Below are 25,569 nucleotides of genomic sequence, written 5' to 3' on the forward strand. Positions count from 1 at the left end.
ATGGAAGTCATGGATAATAGCTGACAGGGCACGCGAAAAGTTACGATCTTGCGGCCAAGAATCAAACAAATGTGCTGACACACACCGATAACATCAAGATGACTAAACTGTGCTCTGAATTTAAATAAGCACACAATAATATTTAAATTTCATTTAAGATGCCTAATTTAAATAAAGTCCGTGATAAAACTTTAACTACCTAACAATCGACACCGATTTCAGAGGTATATCTTTCAATTAATAATAGTTATGCTTCCTAAACTTATGCCGGGTTTGTTTTTTATACTTTTCATTAAACTATATTCTCTGTAACAGACTTAAATCCATTCTGCTGCCCACTTAACCCATTAAAGCAGCTAAACTTTGGCCCCATGTTGTCGCTCATCAAATGGCTGTCAATTTACCTAAACTCGAATGCAGAGCTGCTGCAACTGATGAAAAAGATCGTGATTACGATGAAGGCGATGATGATGGACAACCCACACGAAATGCTAATGAATTGTTATCAGTTAATTGTCTGAGCGGGGTACCTGGCTTTGTTATCAGCTTTTACGCTTTTATGCTTTATTTGAAGTCGATTTGGGAACTCGGCGTGGGTGTTCCCCCGAAAACCCAAAGTCCCCACTCAAGTGGCAACTAATAGCCCAATAAATTGTGATTGGCGGCGGCGGGGAAACCGAAGCAACACACACAATGTTAAAAGAAGACCGTACCTTTGTGCAGCTAAGCGAACTGTCAATGGCTGGCACATCGTTTCGATTTATGACCATTCTGTTGGCCAGGGAATGTGCAACCAGTTTGTGGGATTCGCACAGACGAATGTTGAATGTTGAATGCCGAATGCTGGATGTTCCACTGCGCAGGCGCAAATCCTTTTGACATGTCCAATGTGCTCAGCGTTTGGACAGTGGGCAGCTATTCTGTTGCCAGTGGCTAATAGTATGTGGCAATGCACTTGGAGAAATAAATTGATTAATCAATAAATTCCTCTTCTGAAAGAGGAAATATCTATATAACTTAGCAGACTCACAAATAACTTGGAATGCAGCTTAAAATTTTAATATACATTTAAATAAATCTAGACACAATGGTTTTTTTTCGAGTGTGGCTGACAGTAGCACTCTTATGATGACAACGACAGATCCAGCACCCGATATGGACAGTAGGGCTGGAAACGAGTTCTTCGCTCTGGGATTGGGATACTCGATGTGAAAGATCAGCGAGCCGTGGCCTAAACTGGCTGCCCGGCCAACGGTGGGTAAATATTTAACTTAACAACTTGCCACCGACCGGAGAAGAAGCAACAAAAGAACAGCCGTGGCCGCAAGAACAACAACGGCGGACCATAAAAAGCATAAACCGCAAACTCCAAATAGTTTGTACTGTGCCAGGGAGTGTAGAGATGATATCCCTATAAACAAAACAGCTGTAATGCACTCAAAAGCCAGCCAACGACCAGCCGAGGGCATACCTGCCCACTGCATCACCCACTCCGCCCACCACCCACTCCGCAGCTCGATCCTCCCAAAAAGAGTTCTTCCGCTTCGCAAACTCATCCGCTCCGCAGTTCCAGTTGCATCGAACAAAGGAAGCCAACTTGTGCCCCATCGGTCCAATTTCGTTTGAGCGAACCAGCCAATGTGCACCGAACATGGGCTTCGACTGGTCTGACAGTGATGCACAGCTGGCTATTTCTGGCTATAAAAAAATCTTCATGTGTTTGTAGATTAATAACAAGTGAAATACATCTGTAAAACGTATCAACATTCATTTGATATTTAGCAAGGTGAAAATAAGAGGTAAACATGTTTTTTTGAGTCCCTTAAGCTCACAGTTCTGTATTTTTTGTGGCATATAAACCTATATAAATTTATCGATTTCAGATTTAGTTAAGGACATACCTAAAATATCGTATAAAGAATCATTAAATCATTTTCAAAAATTTATATGTTCATGTATTTTTACGGAATCACAATTCCAATGATGTAAACAAGAAGTAATATGTTTTACTGATATATGAAATATGAATGTTTAAGAAAACAAATAAATATTTACCGATTTTTGGGGTGCCTTTGAAAGTAATGTGTTTTACCGAAATATGAAATATGAATGTTTAAAAAAAAAAACAAATAAATATTGTCGATTTTCAGAGCACTTTTGATTCCAAAATTTGTATATATATTAATATTAGCTCATTTTTCTGACAGCACTGACAGCGGCGTTGATCGCCGATCGTTAACTGGACTTTCGGTTTCGGCTGTGCATTTTCAGTTCGTCTCGGGACTTCTAAGCGATCGGTTTGGATTTCGTTAGCTCCGCCGCGCCAGCTGGAAATTTGTATCTCAAAGATCGCAGCAGCCAGTTCGATCAGTTTTTTGCGCCTCCTGGCATACGGAAGCGGCTAACGCAGAATCCGGAAAATCACAAGAGCCGTAAATTTTACAAATATTCAAGTATACGAGTATACACGTTTTAAAAGGCCAATTCACGGCCATTAAAATATTTAATTATACACAATAAAAAGGCGCAATGCCGCGTACCTGCTTAATGTCAGCGCGAAAACTCAATTCAATTTATTGTTTGTGATTGCAAATTTGGCATAATTGTGCTTTGATTTATACGCGAGTGTTTTTCGGGTCATCTCTTTAAAAAGGCATTCAAATCTGGTCGCAATTATCTTTGTTATACCCGTTACTCATAGAGTAAAAGGGTATACTAGATTCGTTGAAAAGTATGTAACAGGCAGAAGGAAGCGTTTCCGACCATATAAAGTATATATATTCTTGATCAGGATCAATAGCCGAGTCGATTTGGCCATGTCCGTCTGTCCGTCCGTCTGTCCGTCTGTCCGTCTGTCCGTCTGTCCGTCTGTCCGTCTGTCCGTCCGTCTGTCTGTCCGTATGAACGTCGAGATCTCAGGAACTACAAAAGCTAGAAAGTTGAGACTAAGCATACAGACTCCAGGGACATAGACGCAGCGCAAGTTTGTCGAATCATGCTGCCACGCCCACTCTAACGCCCACAAACCGCCCAAAACTGCCACGCCCACACTTTTGAAAAATGTTTTGATATTTTTTCATTTTTGTATTAGTCTTGTAAATTTCTATCTATCCGCCAAAAAACTTTTGGCCACGCCCACTCTAACGCCCACAAACCGCCGAAAGCTGCCACGCCCACACTTTTGAAAAATGTTTTGATATTTTTTCATTTTTGTATTAGTCTTGTAAATTTCTATCTATCCGCCAAAAAACTTTTGGCCACGCCCACTCTAACGCCCACAAACCGCCAAAAACTGTCCTTCGCACTTACACTAGCTGAGTAACGGGTATCAGATAGTCGGGGAACTCGACTATAGCGTTCTCTCTTGTTTTTCTCTGAACTCGCGGGTCAGTTGGAATTTGTTTGCCGCGTGTAAGTCCCATGCAAATATTTTTAATTAATTGCCATTACTTATGAATTGAATGTGTGTCAAGCGACGTGCGGCATTTCCTAGTGCATTAATCTTGCTCAAATTCACATTGCCGATCCTGTCTAGGAGTTACATGTCACTTATGGACGCAATTTGCATTTTAGTGGAGCGGCTAACTAAGTTGGCCGTAACCAAGTGTCTTTCATTTATGTGCCTTGGCTGCCAAACAATGCCATAAATGGATTAGGAATTAATTATCGTGAGAACTTGAAGACAATGTCTTTATTAAAATCTCGTCAATAATTCTGAGTAGTTTTCTGTGTAAAATTTATGATAATTTGTATACGGTAATTTCCATCTTAATAAAAGGTCTTTAAGACAGTCTAATGTGTTTCCGTGTTGACTTTAATGAAAATTTATTGATTTCGAAGTGGCGAAATGGCTCAGTAAATTGTATTTATTTTAACATTGATCTGATAAAGAATTTAATCGTTGCTTCTTTTTGCGTAAACAGAGATTGTTGCTGTGTCTCATTTTTTTCTTTAAGATAAGTTCAAAATTAAACGTAAAACCTTAAATATAGTAGTTTACATAACTTATTTCTTTCACTAAAAATATGAACATCTTTTTAGTCCTATTCCATTTTGATGTCAACACCCAAAACTAAATATGTAAATCCAATGACGTTATCGCCATCAAAAATTAGTGTAAATAATGTGACAAAGCGGAAAATGACACAAATCAAAAATAGATGTATTAATACTTTCCATTGTTTAGACTAGTTTGGCCAGCAATTATGCATATATGTATGTAAGTATTTATATGCTTGAATGAGTTTCGTTTTTGGTTTGAGCCAGTGCATTCTGCATTCAGACACATATCGTTTAGCAGGTGAGCAATCAAAAATCGAAGTTTGGGGCACGATCCGCAGAAAAGCGATCGTGCCTTCCTGCATATCGTAATGTCTATGCAAATGTTATCATGGGAAGCGCCACTGGAAAGGGGCGGGAAGGGGGGTGGAGTTTGTTGGTGGCGCATGTCCACGGGTTTTCTTGTTTTTCCTCGGCTTTGCTAATTAAACAAAGTCATTTGCATAAATTACGCAGCTAACGCTAACGGTGACTGGGTTTATGTCTTTTGTCTGGCTTAGACTTGGGTCAACATGAACTATGGTATATATGTACATGCATATATGGATATACGGTGGAATATGGGCAATGGGTGTACGGGGCACGTGTGGGCGTGGCCTCCGCCCCCTTGCAGCTGCAAAGCAATTAGCAAAAGACTGGACATGCCAGCAAATTGAGCTCTGCTGTTGCCGTTTTTCCTTTGGCCTTTTTTGGGTCGCTGCAATTGTTATTGAAATGAGTTTTCGCATTTTCAGTTGAACTTGCTGGCGATTCGTGCAGTGAAAAAAGATACATGTATCTCATGGTTATCGATCAGAAAAGAATGATTGGCCAATCAATAGAAACGTTCAATACTTTTAAGATATAAGTTAAAATAAACACAGGATAAAAATGTGACTTAAAAGGACTGTATGTGCACTTATAAACTCCTATCTTCATTTAATATATATTATAAAAATATAAATTATTTTTCTCAGTGCACTAACGGGGGGTTGCTGAGACCTAGGACTTTTGAGATGTCAAACTGTCGATGTTGAACACGTTGCATAGTTTTCGCTTTTCATCTCTGACTTTGTTGGGGAAGAAACGCAGCCACAAAGGCCAACAACATTCCTTAAATTGGATTGCAAGTAAAGTGTAAACAAAAATTGCGATCGAACGACCGAGCCATGGTTTGTTGATCTTGTTAAAAAATAAAAACATTCCAAATGAAATAGAGGGGAGGGCACGTCAAAAGTAAACGAGATACAAACGCCGCGGAAATGTGTCATGATTTTGCATATTAAAGACAAGCGACACAATATCAACAGTTGAGACACAAAACAGCATGTGAAATGCGCTATCAAATAGCCAAGCGACACACACTATTAAACAAACATTTTGTTGGCCGTGATTTTTCTACCCATCACAGCTGTCTTGGCTGTCTCGTGGGAAAAAAATCAAGACGAGCCCTGGCAACGAGAACAATAAACAAAGCGAAGGAATGAATGAAATGTGTAACTCAGCCGCAAATATTTGGCAATATGTCAGATAAGATATATTCGATAATCCGCCCCATCACATTGGGTTATTGAACCCAGAAAGCAGCGTGAAAATTATATCGACAGTGGGTGGCTTTTCCATCGCTTTTCCTCCGCTTTTCCCTACCCCATTTGCTCACACAATTACACGATGCGGGTGCGATCGATCGTACATCTAGTGCAGTTTTCCCGAGATCTAAGGCATTTTGCGGCCCATCTCGGCTGCCAAGATAATGTTAATAAAAGCAGCGTTGAAAAGCGTTTGCAACAGCAACAAATTGGAAAATTCGACTTTTCCTCGAGCGGCCATAAACGAAAAGGCTGCAGAGTTACCAAACAATTTCTGGTTGTTGGGGATTCTCCTCGGCAGGCGGCGTTAAGCTCTTAGTTTATCTCTTTATAAGAACTTGAGGAGCGGCCCCGATTACACAAAACATAAATAAAAACGCCTGCTAAAGTGGCAGCTGTTTGGAATTGCACAAAAAAAATGTTTAAAAAAAAATACGAAGAAAGAGCCGGACTGAGGCATTTAATTAACATTTAAATGGCTGGGCGTCGGAAGAGTTGTTAATTTAAATTACATTCCGAAAAGCGAAAGATGATCAATTTACACGCCATTGAGCACGGGTAAACAGACTTCGGAATCGAAGAACATCCAAAAATAACGTTAAAATTTCCATAATGATCTGCTTAATTAAGTAATTGGTGCAGTTTTAGTCGCGCCCCGCACATGATTAATTTTGAAATGCAAAAATTTCTATTTATAATTCAGAGTCGTGTCATTCTCCCCACTTTTCTCCCAACTATTTCCAATGAAAACCCAAACATGTCAAATGGATGATACATAGACAATGTTTCTGACTAGTTCGTAGTGTCAGAAAATTAAGAATTCTTGATAAGATAGATTTTTTAATGAGACATAAATATTATTGAAATATTTTTTATCAGAACAGAATTGTATAATTAATTTTGTTAATTTTTATAGAGCTTTAGACACTTTTATTTTTTTATTTATATTGCTTGCATATTTATACATTTATTTATTTGTATGCTTAAGCCTTTGGATAACTTTGTTGATCCATGAACCATATATAATGTACATACATATGTAGCTGTAGATTAGATTACCTCATATCTAGAGCTCACCGTATCCCAAATCTTTATAAGTTTCCTGATACATACATATATGTTTGCCAGTACGCATCTCTGGTGATTCATTGGCCATAGCTCATGTCTGGGTCAGCTCACAGTTGCAGATACAGATACAAATACAGATTCAGATGTAGATGTAGATATATATAGTTTCGGCTACAGCTACTCCCACAGAATCCGTATCTTGTCAGGGTGACAAAAATAAAGTTGACACTTTTCCGTTGAGAAAAAGTCCACGCCTCTAGAAACATTTAGCCCGTGATTTATGCGCTGGGAAAACAAATCAATAACATTTAACACACACTAATTTCGAGACCCACAGCACACAGAAATGAGAAAAATGTATGGCAGACTTTGCATAAATTCCAGCTAAACAGCTAAAATGCAGCCGGCAACCCGAAAGTTGATTTATATATGATTCCCAAGGCAATGCCAGCTATTAATTAGAAATATATCAAAATATTGCCGCCAATCGGCAGTGGGCTGGATCTTTGAATATCTATATACTCAAGCATATCTGTGGATCCATCTCGAACTCCACCTTTTCGGGTTCAGACAAATGCCGCTGGATTTGATTTATCTGCGGACTGACCGTTTTTGGCAATCCAGCAAGGTCAAGGCGAGTTGTCAACGCGGCTTAGATTTCAATGGAATCAAGTTGTTTTTCACTCCACTTCTTATATGTATGTATGTATATACTTTGTTATATTTTTTTGTACCCTTTGTCTGCAGTCTCGATTAAGTTTTGTGGCGGCGCCCGAAAAACCTTTTTACCATTTTTATTTTGCGTTTTTGCATTTCTGGGAACTCTTGCAGAGTTATGACAACTGGTTTTTTGGGGGCTGGGTCTGACATTTGGCAGTCATTTGAGTGACAGTCGCGCCCAAGGGGTTCCAGGGTTTCACTTACTAAGCAGCTTAAAACCACACCTGATTGATACTGCCCCCTGTTTCATTTCTTTTTTTCCCAAAATGCATCCGAGAGAAGGGTCAGTCTTGGCACATTTCCCTTACAATTTCTCAATTCTCGAACTTTGGCTGGTGTTTTTTAATTAGCGCAGCAAATGCTAATGACGACTGTCATTCTGTTCTGCGGAGTTCAATTGCTCGATGCATGCACTGCCAGAAAATGAGTAACAAGTTTAGATAAGACTATTACTTATTTGTCATTATAATGGCACAAGAAACTATGCTATTGTATCTACTGTGTTAGCTTCTACAAAAGAGATTTAAAATTGCTTTTATTTTGCAACCAATTTGGTTTTCATTCTGAATGACTTTCAGAAAAGTACTGAGCCTGCCAAGAATCATAATTTTTCAATGTGCACAGTTTTTCGAAATTAAAAAACAAGAACGGACATATGTTAGATCCACTTTAATGAGCTGGGCGTTGGGAATCATAAATTCAAGTGAAGGCAATGAATATTAATAAGCCCACTGAGCAATTGCAGCAATCATTTCTTTATGGGTTTTTTGGGTGGTGCTGGTACTGTGGCTATTGTGGGTGCTGTGGGGCATTGTGGTGCACTCCACTGACAAATGAGATGCCACTGCTCCACAATCCCGCAGTGCGTGAAATTTTGAAAAATGCCCCCGAACAAAGCCAATATTGATGCACTTTTTCGCTTCCGGCTTCGGTTCACTCCACTTTACTTCACGTTTTGGCATCCCCTGCCGGTTAACTGTTAACGCGTTTACTTTTCTTTTTGTTTACCGTGTGATTTATCAGCCAAAAAAAAAAATACAAAAATTAAAAAAATAAAACCGGGAGAAGTAATCACAGTCAGCGTCTCATCATCGTCGGCTGCGTTGAACAAATTGCCTTTGTCTCTGGGCTAAAATATCGAACCGTACTTGGAAGTGTTGGCCACTCGACCATGAAAACCGTTGGCCCCATCAAGAACTGGGTTCGGAAAAGCATATTACTTCCTTAAAACCACAGTGAAGGTTACTTTGAAGATTTTGAAACCAGCAATCATTGTTTGTTCTTAAATCATTTTCAAAAGCAAAAGTGGGAAGTATTTTTATATACATTAATGAATTTCTAAATGAAAGTTTTACCTGTAAAGTGCACTCATTTTTCGGCTTGATCCTTTGGCTTCGTCTAGAGCCTAGTTAGTACTTACATTTATGCTACCTTTCAATTACCGATGATGGACAGACTGACAGACAGGTCGGCGCTCCGTTGGACAAAGGAATCGGTAATGAGGAGCGTTGGATCCGTCTTGTTGCTTACATTAAGCGAGACTGGCGTGCAAAATGCCTAGGAATTTGAATGAGAACGAAAGTGAATGTAATTGGACGCAGGATGGGGGTTTTCATTTCAGCGACGCAGAAACAAGTTCAGCACTTAATAAAGTCACGCTTATTTTATGTTTATTTCACTTGCAGTGCCATCGAGTGTATTAAGATAGCGAGACGTCACCATCGAAATGCCAGAAATGATTTACTCCACCTCTTTCCTGCTGCTCTGCTGCACAATCCTGCTGCTGGGAACAGCGGTATCAGGTGTACAGAATGCCAGCACCAACAGCACCAGTCCCCTCCAGCCTCACCAGAATCGAACTCATCGCGGACATGGTCACAGTCATCGAACGCGTCATCAGGGTAACTATTTGACCACCCATCAACATCAACGGCAGCAGCGCAGACTGCAGGCGCTGAATCAAGCCAAATCGGATGTGGAGCTGCTGCCCGGGGTCACCATGCAGGAGGTCACCAGATTACGACGTGTTCAGCCCCACAATCCCTATCATAAAGTGCAGACACGACGCCTGCACCAATCGCGAAACCCCACCGAATGGGATTACAACACGTACAACATCCTGACCAACACCTTCGGACCTCCGCCACCGCCGATGCCGTTGTCACCACGATATGGCAAGGGCGAGGACAACACCCAGGATGTGGAGTTCATTGGGGTGCGGGAACGGGGCAGAGGTTACTCATTCGTGCCTTCGGTGACGGTCACCACTGCGCCGCCACCGAATCTGAATCGCAGATCCGCGAGTCCTGGTTCCCGCAGCAGCATCGGCACCATTCCACCTCTGGTGCCGGCCAGAAGGGGTTACAGCTACACGACCAGCACAACTGCTCCTCCACTGAACACCATCACCACCGACAATCCCTTCGAGACGAACACCATTGGTCGAGGCTATCCCACAGATCCCAAGGAAATGGAAAGGTAAGTGTGTTGAAATGGTTCTTTTGCGAAAATACTATTCTGAACTGTAAGCTATCATGATAGATAACTAAAACCTACCAAGAGATACAATATCTAATCTAAATGAACCAATAAACGCCACCAATCCCCAATCGCCTCAATCCAATCGATAGCCTTGCCATCTGCGGTTCATTGAGCCGCGGAAAAGAGTAATGATTTTGGGCTCCACCCCTGGGATAGACGAAAATGAAGATGACGCTGAAGGTGGAGGTGGAGTTGGAGTTGGAGGATGTGGATCTTTTGGGCGGGGCGTGTCCGATTGCATTTATCAGAGAGTCTCGGTGCGGCGGTTCAAGGCTGTTGCAGCCATAAATATGACCAAAAAGCCGGACTGGTCATGCGGTCTTACCTTTGGCCCAAGATCTGCGGCTTATCGCGTCGCACATAAATTATTTAAATATTATGACATGCCGCGTTTTCAATGTCAGCAGCTGCGCTTCGTGGCTAATTCAAGCTCCAAGACGAGGCAAGACCAAAAGCCAGCCAACTGCTGGCTGGAAATTAGCTCCAAGGCCAAGTGGCCGTGATATTTTCAGATTTTTCTCAACAAGCACTTCAATTGTCGTGTGTCAATTGCAGCGAATCAATGAGCGCGAAACTATTGCAATTGCAGCTCCTTAAGTGTAACAAGCAGATCTTCGCTTAGATACGACTGGTCTTTGCCTTTGTTATGTTTCCCCCTTATTTTTTTGTGTGCACCACCCATTTGGCCAAGATCGTGGTGGCATTGACTCGAAAAAGGCAGTCGGCCGTTGTCTTTAAGGTAATGAACTTTAACGAGTTTTCAATTGCCAGTTGTTTGCCCGATGTTTTCTAATTGGAATTAATGCGACTCTACTAAAGGGCACTGGCATTCCAGCTGCAGTCCGACGCCTTTGCATTTTGCATCTGCCACGCGGTACAACGCCGCGTATGCGCAATCTGAGCGCTTATGGCTCGTTCGACACATGCGACTCGGTGGTGGAGTTGCAAATTATGACACTTTTTGATTTATGCGGCAACTGCCAAAATCACGCCACAAGGCAAACACACAGCCAGCATCATCAGTCACAGCACAGTGGCAAAAAAAAAAAGAGCTGGGGCACTTGAAATAAATTAAAATGTCAAACTAGATAGTTATCGCAAAATTATTAATCTGACTGCGGGCAATTATAAATGTAATTCGACACTTATCTGTATACTATATTGGTTATATTTATGTGGAATGGTATTTATTTCTATCTATCTATTTTTATCTATATAATAAATCTGCCCCACTTTTTAATTGATATTTTTCGCAGTGCAGCGATTGTGCAAATCTTCTATTTTCTGGCATCATTTCCACTGTGATTGCCTCAATACGTAGGCGCTGCTGCTGCTGCTGTTGCTGTTGCCTTGCCCATTTGTTTCTCTATTTATTTAAGCACTGCACGTGCAACGCCAAGATACTTTAACTGCAACTGCAACTGCGACTGCGACTGCAAGTGGCAAGTTGCAACAGAGCATATGGAAATTACTTTTCGTACGGATTGGCTTTGCCTGCAGATATTCACACGCCGCCATCAGCACATAAATCCCATTCCATACTCCATACGGCGATCGAACCTGGTCAATGGGTAATGGCCAGTGCAACGATTCAATTGCGGCTACGTACTCCGTGTTAATCAGCGTCATACGCGGCGATTTGCGGATAAAAGTGAACTTAAGTCGTTTTCCGCTCCTTTGGCAATGAAAGCACTGGAAAAAAGTGTTAAATGTGTCTTTCAAATCTCTGTAAGACAGCTTAAAAGTGTTCAGTGATAAGCAAGGAACTACACTTTACAATTTTCTTTTAAATAAGTATAAAAATGTAACCTCTTTTCTTGCTGTGCACTGTGCCACCTCGAGGCGCAGGAAATTAAGTTTTTAATTATCCACAACGTGTTGTAACTGCATATGCAAAAGCCAAAACATTTGAACCATTCGAAGTTTGTTGTCTGTTTGGTGCAGTGTTTTGGCTTCTGTGTGATAAATTCAATTGATGTCTGCAGTGTGCATGTTTTGGCCAATTTGTTGTTGTTTTTGCTCTGGCAGTTGCTGTTGCAGTTGCAGTTGCATGTGTCTGACACTTGATTGATGTCTGTTTTCAGCCGGTTTTGATGGCGCGGCGCGCTGATCGTATTGATTGACTTTTGATTTGCCTTCGCAGTTGCGCCATCGATTGGAAGTGATCTGAAATGCGAGCCAAAGAAAATTAATTATAGATCTTGTACTCTCTATGCAAGAAGGTGTTGATTCGGGGAGGGCACTCATACTTCAGTGGGCGTGTCCCGCTTAAATGCCACTTGCAACGCGACTGCGAGTGCTGCAAGTACATGCAGCCATATCATACAGATATCTGCAATGGCCTAGCATAAAAATCGAAAACAAAGCAGGGCCTTGACTTCAATCAGGCGCTGCTATAAAAGCCAAATGCAACAATTGGCAAAAGCACAATCAAATGCGACAAGAGCCAGCGCCGAGCTATGTGCACTCCAAGCAGCACTGTGACCCCAGACAGCACTGAAAACAATTCGAATTCAGGCAAATATTAAGCAATTTAGTTAGCTTGGGAATTTATTAGAGAGGTTGCTGCACTTTCCTTCAAGTGTATGGCTCAGACGTTGGCCCATTCGCAACTGGATGCGAAGTCAGGGCTCAAGACCGCCGCCTGCAAATTGCTTGTCAACAATCGACTTGGGCTTGGAAACCCATACCCCAAGCTGCAAACTCCAGGTCTGCGATAATTATAGACACAAAGGGGGAAACTGGGGGCGAGTGACGAATGATTTGATATGCTGCGCTTGGAAAAACTGCACTTAGAACGCGGCTGGGCCTGTGAAAATTCGTTAACATTTTGCACCGTGAAGCATTGTGCTCAATGGCTACGCCTACGCGTGCCCAGCTAAAAAGGCAGAAAAATTGAAGTCTCGAAGACAGTGAGACTGAAAGACCCCTAGACTCTGGAGCTGGAGGGGCATAAGCTTAACTGGGCTTATCTGAAGTCCAAGTCATGCCATCAGGCCATGGAAACCTTGGCCCAGGCAGAAGCTCGCTTAATGAGTTTTTCTTGGGATTCGTGGGGAGGGCAACTTGGGCTTACACCCACTCTGGGCAACATGAAACTTGCAACTTGTACACGTGCTCATCAAAAATCAGCGGCGAACACGACTTGATACGACATCAATTGAACAAATTGCTTGACAAATGCAAATCGCTGATTTGCCATCTCAATATTCGCTTTAATGAAGATGGATTTCTCATTCAAGCCGCTGGAAACATTACGAGCCCCCTATGGAAACCTCGTTATTGGTGGGTTTACGACTGCTCGCTCAAATTGGTGACCCCGATTGCAGCATTAGTCATGGTCAGTGTCACTTTAAATGTATCAGGCTGGGGGCCTCAAACCTTCAAGGGTTTTGTCTCTCTGGAATTTTCAAAAAATATATGTGGGTCAAAGGTCTGACAATAATATTTGTTACACTTTCCCTCAAGTGTGACATGTTCGGTATTTGTTGGTGTATCACTTTACCTCTGCCAGTTGAGTTATTTACCCCACCTCGTTATGGAAACCTATTCAAATGAACCACAAAGTAATTAATGCATCAGGCTGCGTTGAATGGGAAATTAGAGGAAAGAATAAAATTATCTGAAAGTTACTGAAAGTTAGAAAACTGCTTGAAAACTTCTATCATATCGTTTTAAAAGTATTTTACATTAATATGATATATAATATGATAATACATTAAAGAAAAAACAGGATATACAAATGTAATAATACATTGAAAAAACAATAGTGCAATAACAATGAAATTGACAATGCATAGTTCCTTGGCTGAATGCAGATTATATAACTATCTATCACACACCTCAGGCCTTAACATAAAGCAAAAATGAAATTTATTAAATGAATATGCAAATCACTTTTCATGGTCTGAATTTACGCCTATTGTCTGCAGCGCTGTCCACGCCATGCAATTAGTGAGTTTTTTATATAAACATGAGTAAGTCGCTCGAAACTCGAATGGGCCAGTGGACAGTGGACACACTGGACAGTGGACAGTGGACACTCTGGACAGATGGACAGCCGAGCTCGGTCACAATGGAACTGCATCGGCTCAGCGGTAATTTGCAAATCACGCAGCTTCGCATCTCAAGTTGAAAATTGGGTTAATGCAATGCTGGGGGGGATTGGACTGAATCCGAGATGGAGACCGAAAAGCAGTTCCCCAAAACCCCAGACAGATTACATGGAAACCCGTTCGGGGAGTGGTCCGGGATGGGGTGGGGGTTTAGGGGGATTCGGATGGCGATGGCGATGGTGACGGTGTCTTTGCAATGGGCTTTTGTCTTGCAGCCAGTACAAAATACGAAATACAAAATACGAAATACAAAATACAACATACAAAAGACAACAAAAATGCAAGCGCCACACACGAGCTCAAATCCAAAAGTCGAGCCAAACATGACGCACAAAATTCCAGCCATACATGCTCTACACTTTAAGAATCATTACTTAATTTTAATTAATAAAAATTTAGTGACTCATAGAAGCGTTATATATTTTATAAGCCCACTTCTGGGAAATAATTTAAATTTTATCAACTGAATGCTGCCTTCAAAGAGATCTACGAATATTATCTTTGCCAATCGTTTAGATGAAGTCATTTCCTTTGCTTGAATCATCAATCATCGTCATTTCAAGTTTCTTAATTGAAATCACAATGCAAATACGCAAAGTCCAAGAATTTTTTAATTTTAAATAGATTAGCTTTGCTGATTGATTGGTACAATTTATTTATTTCAAGAACTTATAAAAAATCCCTTTTTTTACTTATAAAATATGAATAGATAAATTGGTGCCCCAATCTAATGAAACTAAACTTTAGAGCACAAGTTGCCCTATTTAAATTTACACTTCTACTACTTACTTTCGCTGAGTGTAGCAGATAAGCATGCTAGCCTGGCCAGGAGAGCATACGAGGCACGCCATTTGGCTTACTTAATTATGTTGCAATTGGATACCAAGCGGTGCAACATACCACCAGGGATTGGGATTGAGATTGGGATCGGGATTGGGTTCGGAACTGGAGTGGTATGGGGAGTGGGATAGGATCGGTTGCTGGCGCTGCACTTGCTCGACTTTTGGGCGTGGGCTGAATGACTGAGATTCGCTGGAAAATATCTTCATCTGGGCCATTTCGGCAGCAGCTTCTCTTTTCTGGTTGCCCAAACGCGGCGCTTTCAAAATGTGTTACGGCCTTTTCACTCGTCGTTGCGCGATTTGGATCTCAATTTCAGCATTAGCATTAGGAGTAACAATGTAACAAAGGTAGCCGAGAATGGACTATGTTAATTTGATGAAAATTTGTTGTGTGCGTTTGCCGTTCGGTTGCGCTTTTGTTAGCAGTTCATCGGAAAGAGGAAAAAGCCGCTGGAAGAGCTGGGAATACGTACGTATACGTATGCAGCCAAAACAACGTAAGAAAAAAATAAAATGGAAATCGTGCACGCCTCTTGCATTTCTCTGGCGTTTTCTTCGGATCTTCTTGGGTTTTTTTTTTATTTTTTTGTTTCTTTCTCGTTGCGAGTTTGTGAGTTTTGGAGAAGGGCAGAGGCTGCAGCTCACGTTGCCACTAATCGGATTTTCGGCCACGGCTCGACACGGCTGTTGTTTAAACAAGTTTGGGGCATTAATCATGATTTACAACACACCGACACACACTCTCAATCGCATTCACACTTGGCCAGCGGAGGCTGCCACACAGAGGGCACCCAAAACCAAGAAAAAAGGGCCCGAATTAGTGGGGGATTGCAGCTACACAAGAAGAAAAAAAATAAAAAAAGAGAAAAAGGGAAGAAAATGGGGAGGAACCCATTGACAGGCCTCCAGATCGCTTATCGCGCGATTATGTTGTACGGAAAACTCGAGGGGCCACTGAACCCCACCTTCTGGGCATCCTGCATCAATCCCTATGTATATAATCAGCTCAGATTACCACAAAATAGTGCTCCATCTTCGTGGGTAAGGAATTTGCAATTGCAATTGCCATTTTCATCTGCAGTGCAACTGCAATTCGTACGAGTTGCCGCCTGACACTTGCGGCAATTTTCTTTTCACTTTTCGCAACAAATTCTTGCTGCGTCTTTTATTGCATAATCTGGCCAAGAGAGCAAGACAAATTTACAGCCAAATTAGAACTGGCTGGCTGCGGTTAGCCGTGACTGGCGATTTCTGCCACAATTTTGTGTAGAGTACGACTAAGGGGGCATATGGACTTTGACAGCGAGTTTGCTTAGAAACTCTATTAAATTGGACAAATAACAACTTTTATATGACTTAATTTATTCCTTTAAATGGTATTTCAGTTCCAGCTTTGCAAATTGTATTGCTTTAAAAAGCAGCTACAGATGATGTGAAGTCTGGAAAGAAAAGAATTTGCTGCTTGGCATAGGCCAACACATGGTGGCTAACAAATGATGGCTATATATTATGCCGATCTGGAAAAGTCCAATCTGATTTGTTGCTGACAAGTACTTCAAAGCAGTGAAGAAATTCCAGCAGTGTTTGCCTTTTTCGATGAGGAAGTTGCATCCCAGGAGAATAGACATCTCGACTGCATGGCTTTTTTTCTGGCCGGGAAATTCCCTCCCTTTTGGCCTGAGTATTTGTCCAGTCGCATATTGGATTTCCACTTGAGTCGTCGCTGAGTGCTGTAATAATTTTCTTCGCTAAAAGAGCAAGAGCAAGAAGAGGAACAAAACCGAAAGCGGTGGTGCTGCCTCCGATTTTAGTTGCACTTGCCCAGACATGCGGACATGACTGAAATATTATTAGAAACGGCGAGGCAGTGCGTTGTTGTCGACTTTGTGGCATCTTCCTGGGATCGGGAGCCGTGGTCACATGGGCGTTGCATTTTACGCTAAGTAAGAATCCAAATAAAGCTGCGGCAGCTGGACCAGGAAGCACGTCTAAAAATGTGTCTACTCCCCCGGCTGCTGCTCCTGGTCGCCTCCTCCAAAGGCTTCTTTCTTGTCGTGGTTGTTCCTCCTGATTTCTGTTCGTTTCTGTTCTGTTCTGTTCCTCTTGTCGCTGTTGTCGTCGTCTTGGTCGTGTTGCAAGGTACACTGAAGAAAACTATCCACAACAGTTACCTCTCATTACCTAATTGCATATGTTAGATTGTAAAACATTGTTGTAATTTTAATGTTGTTAGCTAATCTCCTTGCTATTTTACTATTTCAACTAGCTCCCTTTGCCAGCATGAATAAATTGCACAAGTTTTTTTTTCAGTTTAGCCAAATGCAGAACGGCGTAGTGGGTGAGTGCATCCAACTGGCCTAATGATGCAGTGCAACTCCGATCGCTCTGTTCTCGAATTGTGCATTTGCTGGCCGGGGCAATTTAAATTCTAATTTCATGTAGCAAATCAGATTGGCTGCCCAGTTGCCGGACCACAAATGGCCCAAACAGTTAGCCAAAGTTCCCTGCACTGAGTTGCGGTTTTAGCCAAGTTTTGGGGCCTGGTATTGGTCTTGGTCTTGGCCTGGGCCAAATACATTTTCACTCCTCCAATCCGGACGCGGTCATAAAAATTCATTTTACGACCCTGACAACAATATTTTTATGTTTTTATAAATTTATTTCACATTTTCATTTGGAAACCAGATACGCGAAGCTAGACTTGCACTTTTCTCCGCATATCTCAGCTGTTTACAGCCGTTAAGTGTCGCCAAGTTTTTGTGGCTTAGGTTTTTTACTATTCGCCTTAACTGTTTTTTAAATGCATTCACGTTGCAAAGACGTTGTAAAGATTGACAAAATGCAAACGGGTTTCACAAAATGACCCAATCTCAAAAGAGCTTAATAAAAATGATTTAAATCGGGTTTAACTCCATTGAAAGGCTCTTTATGGTTTCTAATGGCTGGCCATCTAACTGGTGTTTCATTTTGGCTAAAACCCATTTCATCTGCCTAATTTGTTCAGCTATAAACAAATTTTCAGCGCTACACAAAGGAAGTTTTAGCTGCACACTCTTAATAAATTACAATGCCCATCAAAAGGGTTTAATAAGATACCCAAGGTCCGACTTATTTCGAACACAATGCGACGTGTTAAAGTATATGCATATTAAGTGTTGAAACTTAATTAAAAAGCAAGCTTAAGTGAAGGGAATAATATTTTGATGCCTTGTTAATATTTATCAATTTACAGAGGCTTTAGGCAAGGATCTCAATTTAAATAAAAATATATGGCTGTTTATTTATCTTTCACTTCTGGTTTTAATTGAAAGTCTTATGGTAGTGCGTTTATATTTATTGCATTATAATCTATTCAATCCTTTTCCTTATAGTTTTATTGCAGCATGGGAAATGACTCATCTTCTTGAGGGCGGGGATCCGAGAGTTAAATGAATTCCGAGCTCTATCCATTTATTAGCCCTGGACCCATCTGCACACTCCATTAAGCCCACACACCCGCTCGGGGTCACCTTTTTGGCCTGCAGCCATCGATGGCTCATTAATTTCTGCGTGGCGGCCAATGAAAATAAATCGTAAATCAATAAACCGCATTCGACGCTTTGGCCCGTGTTTCGAATCTGAGTTACCCCTTCCCCAACTCTTTTCACATTTTTAACTGCCTTTCTTTAAGTGCATCTTTTGGGTCTCCTTTTAAGTCCGCTGGAGTGGCCAATATTTTGTTGTCTCGTTGCGTTTCTTGTAAAATTTAACAGTTTTCATTTTTTGATTAATTGGCCCGCTTGCATTTTATTTCTGGTGGCTGCTGCTCTGCGTCTGTCTCCAAAATCGAAATCGAAACAATTTTGATTGATGTTTTTATAATTTTATGGGTCCGTTGGAAGTCAAACCCTTGGACTTAACTGAACTTTAACTTCTGCTGAAGGCAATGGAGAACCTTAAGATGTAGCCACAGGTGTTCGGGCCTTCAGCAATTAAAAATTCAAATTTAATTTTAGCCTAAACGTTTCTAAACAAAGCAATGAAGCCATCCATCCATTCACCAGCACACATGCATGCGATTACACTTTTTTGTCTGGCGCTGTCTGGCGCAGCGGGATATATACAATGCGCCGATGGGCGGAGGGGGCGGGGCAAATCGCCCTGGGGTCGGGGTGCATCCTCTGCAATTGCACGGAGGAAAAATTTGTATTTCACACACTTAATTATGATTAGGTATAAATGAATAAACCGAATTAAAAACAGGTGAAATTACCTGTCTATGGATTATAATTATTTGTTTAGCCACAATAATATTTTAGAAGTAAGTTAAAACAATTAACGCGGAATTGATTTTTTCTGTGCACTGAATCCAATTGGAGATTTATGCAGCCAGTGGATTGGATGTGGAATTGGGAATGAGCATTCCATGTTGCACTTTGTTGGCACAGTTTCTGCCTTTCGGGAGAAGACTTCCGCATTTTATTTGGCCGTTCTTGTTATTGTTGTCGATGGAAATGGAGGCCAGTATCTTCGGCTTTGTTTGGCGCCCTTAACGCTCAGAATGCTGGCGCATAAATAACGTGAGAATTATGGTACAAGAGAAGCCAGTTATAGCAGACAACATACAGGAGAAAAAAAATTGAAAAAATTGGAAAAAGAACAGGGCATAAATATGCATGCGCGGCAATAAAGAAATTGGTAAATGTCCCGGTCGCAGGACCATTGTGGCCAACTGTGTGCCACTTTCCGCTTTTAAATCGCGAAATTTTGGCCAACCAAATGGGCAGCAAAAAGGCCAGCGGTTTTGTGATCGCAGCAGTCAGTCGTCGTCACTCAGTGGCCACGTCACGCGTTCGCAATTGTTTTTGGCCCGCATTGCCAATTACGACACCATCAGCGAACCAGCAGCATCCGTTGTTGCAGCAGCAGCCGCAACTGCATCAGCAACAGTAACTGCTGCAGCAACAGCAGCCACATCAAACAGCAGCGTTTATTGGCAGCCCCACAGCCTGCCAATTTATGGGATGCACCTCGCTTTTACCTCGTTTTTTTTTGGCAACCAAAATCAAAAACCGCTTATTATCAGCGCTTTTTATGTTTGGCTGCTTGGGGCCAAAGGTCTAAGGAGCATTGGCACTTTGGTTATTGGATTTTGGCTGGGTTTGAGAGGCACAGGGTCATATATAGAGACTTATTATATGGTGTGAAGTTGGCATAGTATAAACTTAAATTGCTCTTATGAGTTTTAATGTGTGTGAAGTTATAAAAAAACGGTTAAAGAGTTTTTTCACAAATATTTTTAGATCTGCCTAAAATGCCAAACATTTTATGATCCACAGAAATATTAGTAAAAAAAAATTATGCACAAGACTTATAAATATTTGCGTGGTTACCTATCGTGTTGCACAAGAAAACTAAATTGGATTACGGCTAATATTGAATATCCATGTGATATTTCTGTCAACAGTTTGACAAGCCTTCAAATTTGGTTCGACAGCCACTGAACTGTCGGTTGCGTGAACTGGAGCACTTGGTTGCCATGCTGCCAAGTGGCCATCTGGCTGCTCCTCCATATCTGAGTCCGAATGGCGGGCAAGCAAATGACATGGCTGACATGGCTGCAAGTCATCGGTTGGGAGCGTGTCGTGTTTGTCATCGCAGATACGCGAACACGCTAATATCGTACCCAGTCCAATCCAATCCGCTGGCACCTCCAGACACATGTGACAATTGCCCAGATCCCACTCCCAAAAACAACCTGTTGGCTCTGCTGCACTGTCGTTATGACTGTAATTGGCCGAAGTCGTCTGGAAAAGTCAGTTTCACTTTTGCAGAGGATGAGCCGCTGATTTGGGTCAGCCCCACCGCTCGAAACCATTCCAATCCAATTCGATTCACACCTCGCTCTGGTTTTCCTTGCAACTCATTACAGGCGGCACATTTGCATGCAACAGCGAACGGTCACGATTCCCGTGAAACGAACGGAAGTCTATAGTCGTCCAACCTGGAAGCACGTGGCCACGCCCTGCCAACCGCCCACTTTTAGTGGCCAGAAGTGCACCAGGGTGCAGGTGGTGCCCGAGCAGGCCTACCGGGATGTCATCGATCACAAGACCGCCCAGCAGATGACCTACGATTGCTGCACGGGTTGGAGCCGGGAAAACCCTAGGTCGGATTCGTGCATGAAACGTGAGTCTTAAATAAAAATAAGTTTTATCCAGCTTTCCAAAATATATCATAATTATTTGCACTTTGCAGCAATTTGCTCAGGAGGCTGCCAAAACGGTGGCAATTGTACGGCTCCAACCACCTGTAGCTGTCCGCCTGGTTTCACAGGACGTTACTGCGAGCAGGATGTGGATGAGTGCCAGACGGAGAAGCCCTGCGATCAACAGTGCATTAATACTCATGGATCCTACGTCTGCCGCTGCCGTCAAGGATTCGTTCTCCAAGCGGATCAACAGAGCTGCAAGAAGGTGTCCACGAATGCGGAAGATGCGTTCGAGGCTCGGGATCTGGAGAACGACATCGATGATACGGACGCGGAGGTGGCCACGCGGCTCCAGAAGATCGAGAAGTCCTTGGCCAATGAGCGAGTGCACACCAACGAGCTGCAAAAGTCGCTCCAGGCCACCTACAGTGTGGTGGACACACTCAAGGGCCGGCTTAGCACGCTGGTAAGGATTAGATTAATATGTGATATTCTTATATTTCTATTGTTATTTAAACAATTACTTTCGTATACGCGCAGGAAAAGCAGGCTCAGGATGTCAGTCGACTGCAGACGAATCTCTACAAGACGGAGTCCCGGACCAACAAGCTGGAGGGGATGCTGAAAATGCTGCTGAAGTGCCGGAATGGCCCCAATGCCAACTGCCCCTAAACAGAACTGCATTTCCCTACGCTATTATTAAATGTTAGTTAACTTAATTGACCACTCCGTTCATGTGTAGCTGCTCCTGCTTGTAAGCCATTCCCGAATGCGAGTCGAGTGCCTCTGTAGTCTGTAGAATCAGCCCTCGGATCGGGCTATTAGTACTTAAGCGAACGTGTCATAAATGTATTGAGATCTGAAGTTATAGCCGTAAGCGCACCACCGCACTCTGCACCACCCCAATGTGGGTGGTGCACCGATTAGTTTCTGCATGTATCTGTATATAATTTTAATGTATATGAGAAATCACTGCACGAATAAATGCATTTTCTGATTTAAATGTCTGAGTGTTTTTGTTCTGGGATTAACTAGAGAATGAATTAAAAGTAAATTACTCCAATATAGGTGCCAAATCCATTATTATATACAGGAAGTCTTAACGCGCTAACAAACATATTTTTTATTCTATTTTTTAACGGCAATTACAGTCAGCCAACTACTATTTTTTTTACCTTGGCTGTAAGCTGACCTTTTAGCGGGGATTCCCACCTCACAAATAGTGGGGACAATCGATAACGAGTATCATCGAGTGTGGGCTAGGCTGCGCAATAATCGGTAGTATCGAGCCTTGTGCCATCCCTATCACCAATAACAAACAAATAATTGGACTGCACAATAGAAATATTATCAGTATAAATATAGGGGACAAGACCAGCATGATTGGAACCATGCCACCGTAGTTTCATGTACAACAACAAAGCATTACTCACTGCAAACAGCGCGAAAGGCAAGCCGTGACGTCACTGGCAAAACAAAGCAAAAACTGCGCAGAAAAACCAGGGAAATCTGTTAAGCAAGGTCCATCGAAAAAAAGGGGCGGGGGGTGTTATAGAAACTGATCCCCCGGATTTCACTTTTACCACAACTAAAACTGATTAAAAATCAAGGCGGTGCGAGCTCCAAGTATTCAGTTCACGATGACGCGCGATGAGAAACTGCCACTCAAACAGGCGGAGGTCTCCATCCAGAGGTTTCAAGATGTGGCAGTAGGTTTTATCTATATCTTCTAAAGTACGAAACTAATTTCTAAGCACTCGTAGGTTCCCCACCATCTGAGCCTGCTGAAAAACCATCGCAGCAATATAGAAAAAAGTCTGGCTCTGGGCGATTGGCAGAAAATCAAAAAAGAGGAACTCAATGCTCTGAGGGTCATCAAACAGATCAAGAATCTCCTCCTGGAAATGGATGCACTACGGGAAAAAGTGCGGGAAGAGGATCTGGAACGCTTTGATGACCTTATGAAACCTGGCAGGGAAACTGCCTTCGCTGGCATGAAGGAATTTGCGGGTGAGTTTGAAATGTCTTATAACTTTTGATCCAACTTATCTACTGTAACTTTAGAGCTCCAACTCAAATCCCCCACCTCCACTTTGAGTTCCCAGTACGACGACGATCTGGACAATCAGCCACAGGAGGTGGATATGAACTGTTTACCCGCTCACCGGCATATGCCTCAGCTGCAACTCAACTTCCAGCTGGAAGAACACCAATTGGCCCAGAGGCAAGCCTGTCTGGATCAGATGGAGAATCTGCAGCAGGAGATCTACGATCTGCACGGGATGTTCCAGGGAATGCGTCAATTGACTGTAGAGCAATCAGTGGCGGTGGAGAAGATAGCGGACAATGCGGAGGAAGCTCTGGAGAACGTGCAGCAAGGCGAATTGAATCTGCGCCGGGCGCTTACCTATAAGAAGGCCATGTACCCCGTAGTTGGAGCTCTACTGGGCACCTGTGTGGGTGGACCTATTGGACTGGTGGCGGGTATGAAAGCTGGAGGATTGGCGGCGGTGGGATGTGGCATACTGGGCTTCACCGGCGGCTCCGTGCTGAAGGCCAATCCCAACGTAATGCATGGCAACATCGAGGAGGAGCAGGTGGAGCCTGATAGCGAGTCCACGGAGAGACTGGAGCTAAAAGAGAAGCCAGAATGACCCGCAGGAGGAAGTGCCCGATCCGCATCCACGGCTCTGGCCACCACGCACATCTGGTCGGCGAATACAAGGCGTTTGGAGGCAGCCACCACCGGAGTGATTTGCAGCGTGCGCAGCTATTGTTCCATTCAGTAGATTTTTGACACCAATTTTAGTTCAATATCCCCATTTTGTGATTTTCCACGTGCAGTAGAGCTAATGAGCATAATGTAACTCCACTTTGTGTATAGTTTAAGCGTTAGATACTTGTTGTTCACATGACATCGCAACTGTGTGTAGATTTTAAGGCTTTAAAATGCAATAATAACTCGTAGCTTTAACAATGTTGAGAAGGTGAGACTATATCTGGGTTTTTTAGAACTTGGGCTTTAATATGCAATATAAACTCTTAGCTATAACATCTTTGTAGAAAAAGCCTACAAAATCTCCTAAACTAAGCGAGGACTTATAAACTACGATAGATGGGTAACCTAGTCCCGGATCTAGAGGGGAACATTAACCGTGGTCCAGGCCTGTTTGAAGTTCTTTTTCTGCGAGTGCTGCTTCTTCCTTAGACGCTTGGCGGTCTTCTTCTTCTTGAACCACGCAGGATAATTGCCGTACTGATCCTTGAGGGTTTTGCTGTTGAATATGTGATCTACGCCCGTTTTTTCGTTGGTCACCTTGACTTTCTCGCCCTTCTCCAGACTCTCCTGGTGCTCGTAGATCAGTTCTTGCTCCTCCTTGGATTTGGCCTCCTGATTTTGGATTAAAATTCATTTTTTTTTAATAAGGATTCAAAAATCCTAAGTAAAGCCGGTTTTTGGTACAATATCCTTTTGTATACCCAGATAAGGCAAATAGGGATATTTGTAGGTAGGTACTTACCCTTTTCAGCTCCTTGGAGGTCTTTATTTCGACCACATCGCTGATATCCTTCATGATCTCATTTCCATCGGCATCTAGGAGTCCCAGAGTTTTCTTCAGTCGAAATAACTCCTTGGCTTCATACCGCGCCTTCTTTATCTTATTCATTTCATCGCGCCGTTTTCTGGACCGATTGTTTCTGCCCATTTTGGATATTGGATATCAAGTAATGCCCGAAAAAGTCAAAGAATTAAAGAAATTGCGTTCAATTTGCTAAAAACGTAAACACGTGTGTTCTTGTTAGAGCTGGAACGAAGACCGATATTTTTTCGATCTTTTTCGACTGGCGCTTTTCGATAGCTCAAATAAAGTAATCGACCAGGGCTAATTTTCAGTAATTTAGCCGCCAAGTTTTGAAATTTTCGATTTACACTTTCATTTTTAAAATAGTTTTTTAAATATAGCTTAAGTTTAGATGGTAAGGAAAGTAAAAGCAATTTTGGTAAATATGTGTATTAATGCATTAATTTATTCGTAAAAACTACTTATGTGTAAATAATGTCACATTTATTAATTATTTTCTTTAATGCATATAAACTATTACTTGTCTAAAAACAACTAATTAGGCTTATGTGGCTTTTTCCTCTTCCTCTTTTACTTACCATTTATTCTCTCTCCTCTTCCATTTTCTCTCTGCTCTCAGAATGCAATATGACGTTTGTATACAAACAAAATCAGCTGCTGAAGAGAAAATGAGAGGCTTGCCAAATACAAAAAGGAATCAAATTGAGAATTATAGTGGTCGTGAAATGCTCTATTCTACTACAAAATCTGAATTTTATAAAAATTAATTGGGCCTTAAATTCAGTGCATATGTAATAAACTCTTTCCTTAGAAAATTCAAAAGTTTCCTTTAATAATTATAACAATGCCTATAATATTTATATTAATGTGCCAAACAAATTT

General features: G+C 42.0%; 3 protein-coding genes across 5 annotated transcripts; 2 read left to right on the plus strand and 1 right to left on the minus strand.

Moving 5' to 3' along the window:
• The first annotated feature begins 2,260 nt into the window (after window positions 1-2,260).
• On the plus strand, window positions 2,261-22,106 carry LOC6532963. Of its 3 annotated transcripts, none has more exons than XM_039374016.1 (6): window positions 2,261-2,731; window positions 3,392-3,411; window positions 9,101-9,893; window positions 20,825-21,081; window positions 21,151-21,569; window positions 21,644-22,106. In XM_039374016.1, exons 3-6 carry the CDS (start codon window positions 9,142-9,144, stop codon window positions 21,773-21,775), a joined length of 1,560 nt encoding a protein of 519 aa, XP_039229950.1. In that variant the 5' UTR covers window positions 2,261-2,731; window positions 3,392-3,411; window positions 9,101-9,141; the 3' UTR covers window positions 21,776-22,106. The 3 variants fall into 3 exon arrangements, with proteins under 3 accessions (XP_039229950.1, XP_015049734.1, XP_015049735.1); XM_015194248.2 differs by having other exon boundaries at window positions 2,261-2,432; XM_015194249.2 differs by lacking the exon at window positions 3,392-3,411 and having other exon boundaries at window positions 2,261-2,432.
• Window positions 22,107-22,388: 282 nt separating this feature from the next.
• Window positions 22,389-24,086, plus strand: LOC6532964 (syntaxin-17). The gene is made up of 3 exons (XM_002093663.4): window positions 22,389-22,812; window positions 22,867-23,113; window positions 23,168-24,086. Exons 1-3 carry the CDS (start codon window positions 22,744-22,746, stop codon window positions 23,755-23,757), a joined length of 906 nt encoding a protein of 301 aa, XP_002093699.3. The 5' UTR covers window positions 22,389-22,743; the 3' UTR covers window positions 23,758-24,086.
• A 17-nt stretch (window positions 24,087-24,103) lies between these two features.
• On the minus strand, window positions 24,104-24,911 carry LOC6532965 (protein LLP homolog). Its single transcript, XM_002093664.4, has 2 exons — window positions 24,625-24,911; window positions 24,104-24,494 (listed from the first exon to the last, which is right to left on the minus strand). The coding sequence occupies exons 1-2, from the start codon at window positions 24,808-24,810 to the stop codon at window positions 24,240-24,242; spliced, it is 441 nt and encodes a 146-aa protein (XP_002093700.1). The 5' UTR covers window positions 24,811-24,911; the 3' UTR covers window positions 24,104-24,239.
• Window positions 24,912-25,569: the final 658 nt, after the last annotated feature.

This window comes from Drosophila yakuba, chromosome 3L (assembly GCF_016746365.2).
Source record: "Drosophila yakuba strain Tai18E2 chromosome 3L, Prin_Dyak_Tai18E2_2.1, whole genome shotgun sequence".
Taxonomy (NCBI): domain Eukaryota; kingdom Metazoa; phylum Arthropoda; class Insecta; order Diptera; family Drosophilidae; genus Drosophila; species Drosophila yakuba.

What these genes read in the sequence shown, in the direction of transcription:
- LOC6532963 (XM_039374016.1), top strand. Translation starts at nt 9,142, where the DNA reads ATGCCAGAAATGATTTACTCCACCTCTTTCCTGCTGCTCTGCTGCACA. An exon ending in GATCCCAAGGAAATGGAAAG is followed by an intron (nt 9,894 to 20,824) that starts GTAAGTGTGTTG and finishes AACTCATTACAG; the next exon opens with GCGGCACATTTGCATGCAAC. An exon ending in GTCGGATTCGTGCATGAAAC is followed by an intron (nt 21,082 to 21,150) that starts GTGAGTCTTAAA and finishes TGCACTTTGCAG; the next exon opens with CAATTTGCTCAGGAGGCTGC.
- LOC6532964 (XM_002093663.4), top strand. Translation starts at nt 22,744, where the DNA reads ATGACGCGCGATGAGAAACTGCCACTCAAACAGGCGGAGGTCTCCATC. An exon ending in AGAGGTTTCAAGATGTGGCA is followed by an intron (nt 22,813 to 22,866) that starts GTAGGTTTTATC and finishes AAGCACTCGTAG; the next exon opens with GTTCCCCACCATCTGAGCCT. An exon ending in TGGCATGAAGGAATTTGCGG is followed by an intron (nt 23,114 to 23,167) that starts GTGAGTTTGAAA and finishes CTGTAACTTTAG; the next exon opens with AGCTCCAACTCAAATCCCCC.
- LOC6532965 (XM_002093664.4), bottom strand. Translation starts at nt 24,810, where the DNA reads ATGGGCAGAAACAATCGGTCCAGAAAACGGCGCGATGAAATGAATAAG. An exon ending in CCTCCAAGGAGCTGAAAAGG is followed by an intron (nt 24,495 to 24,624) that starts GTAAGTACCTAC and finishes ATCCAAAATCAG; the next exon opens with GAGGCCAAATCCAAGGAGGA.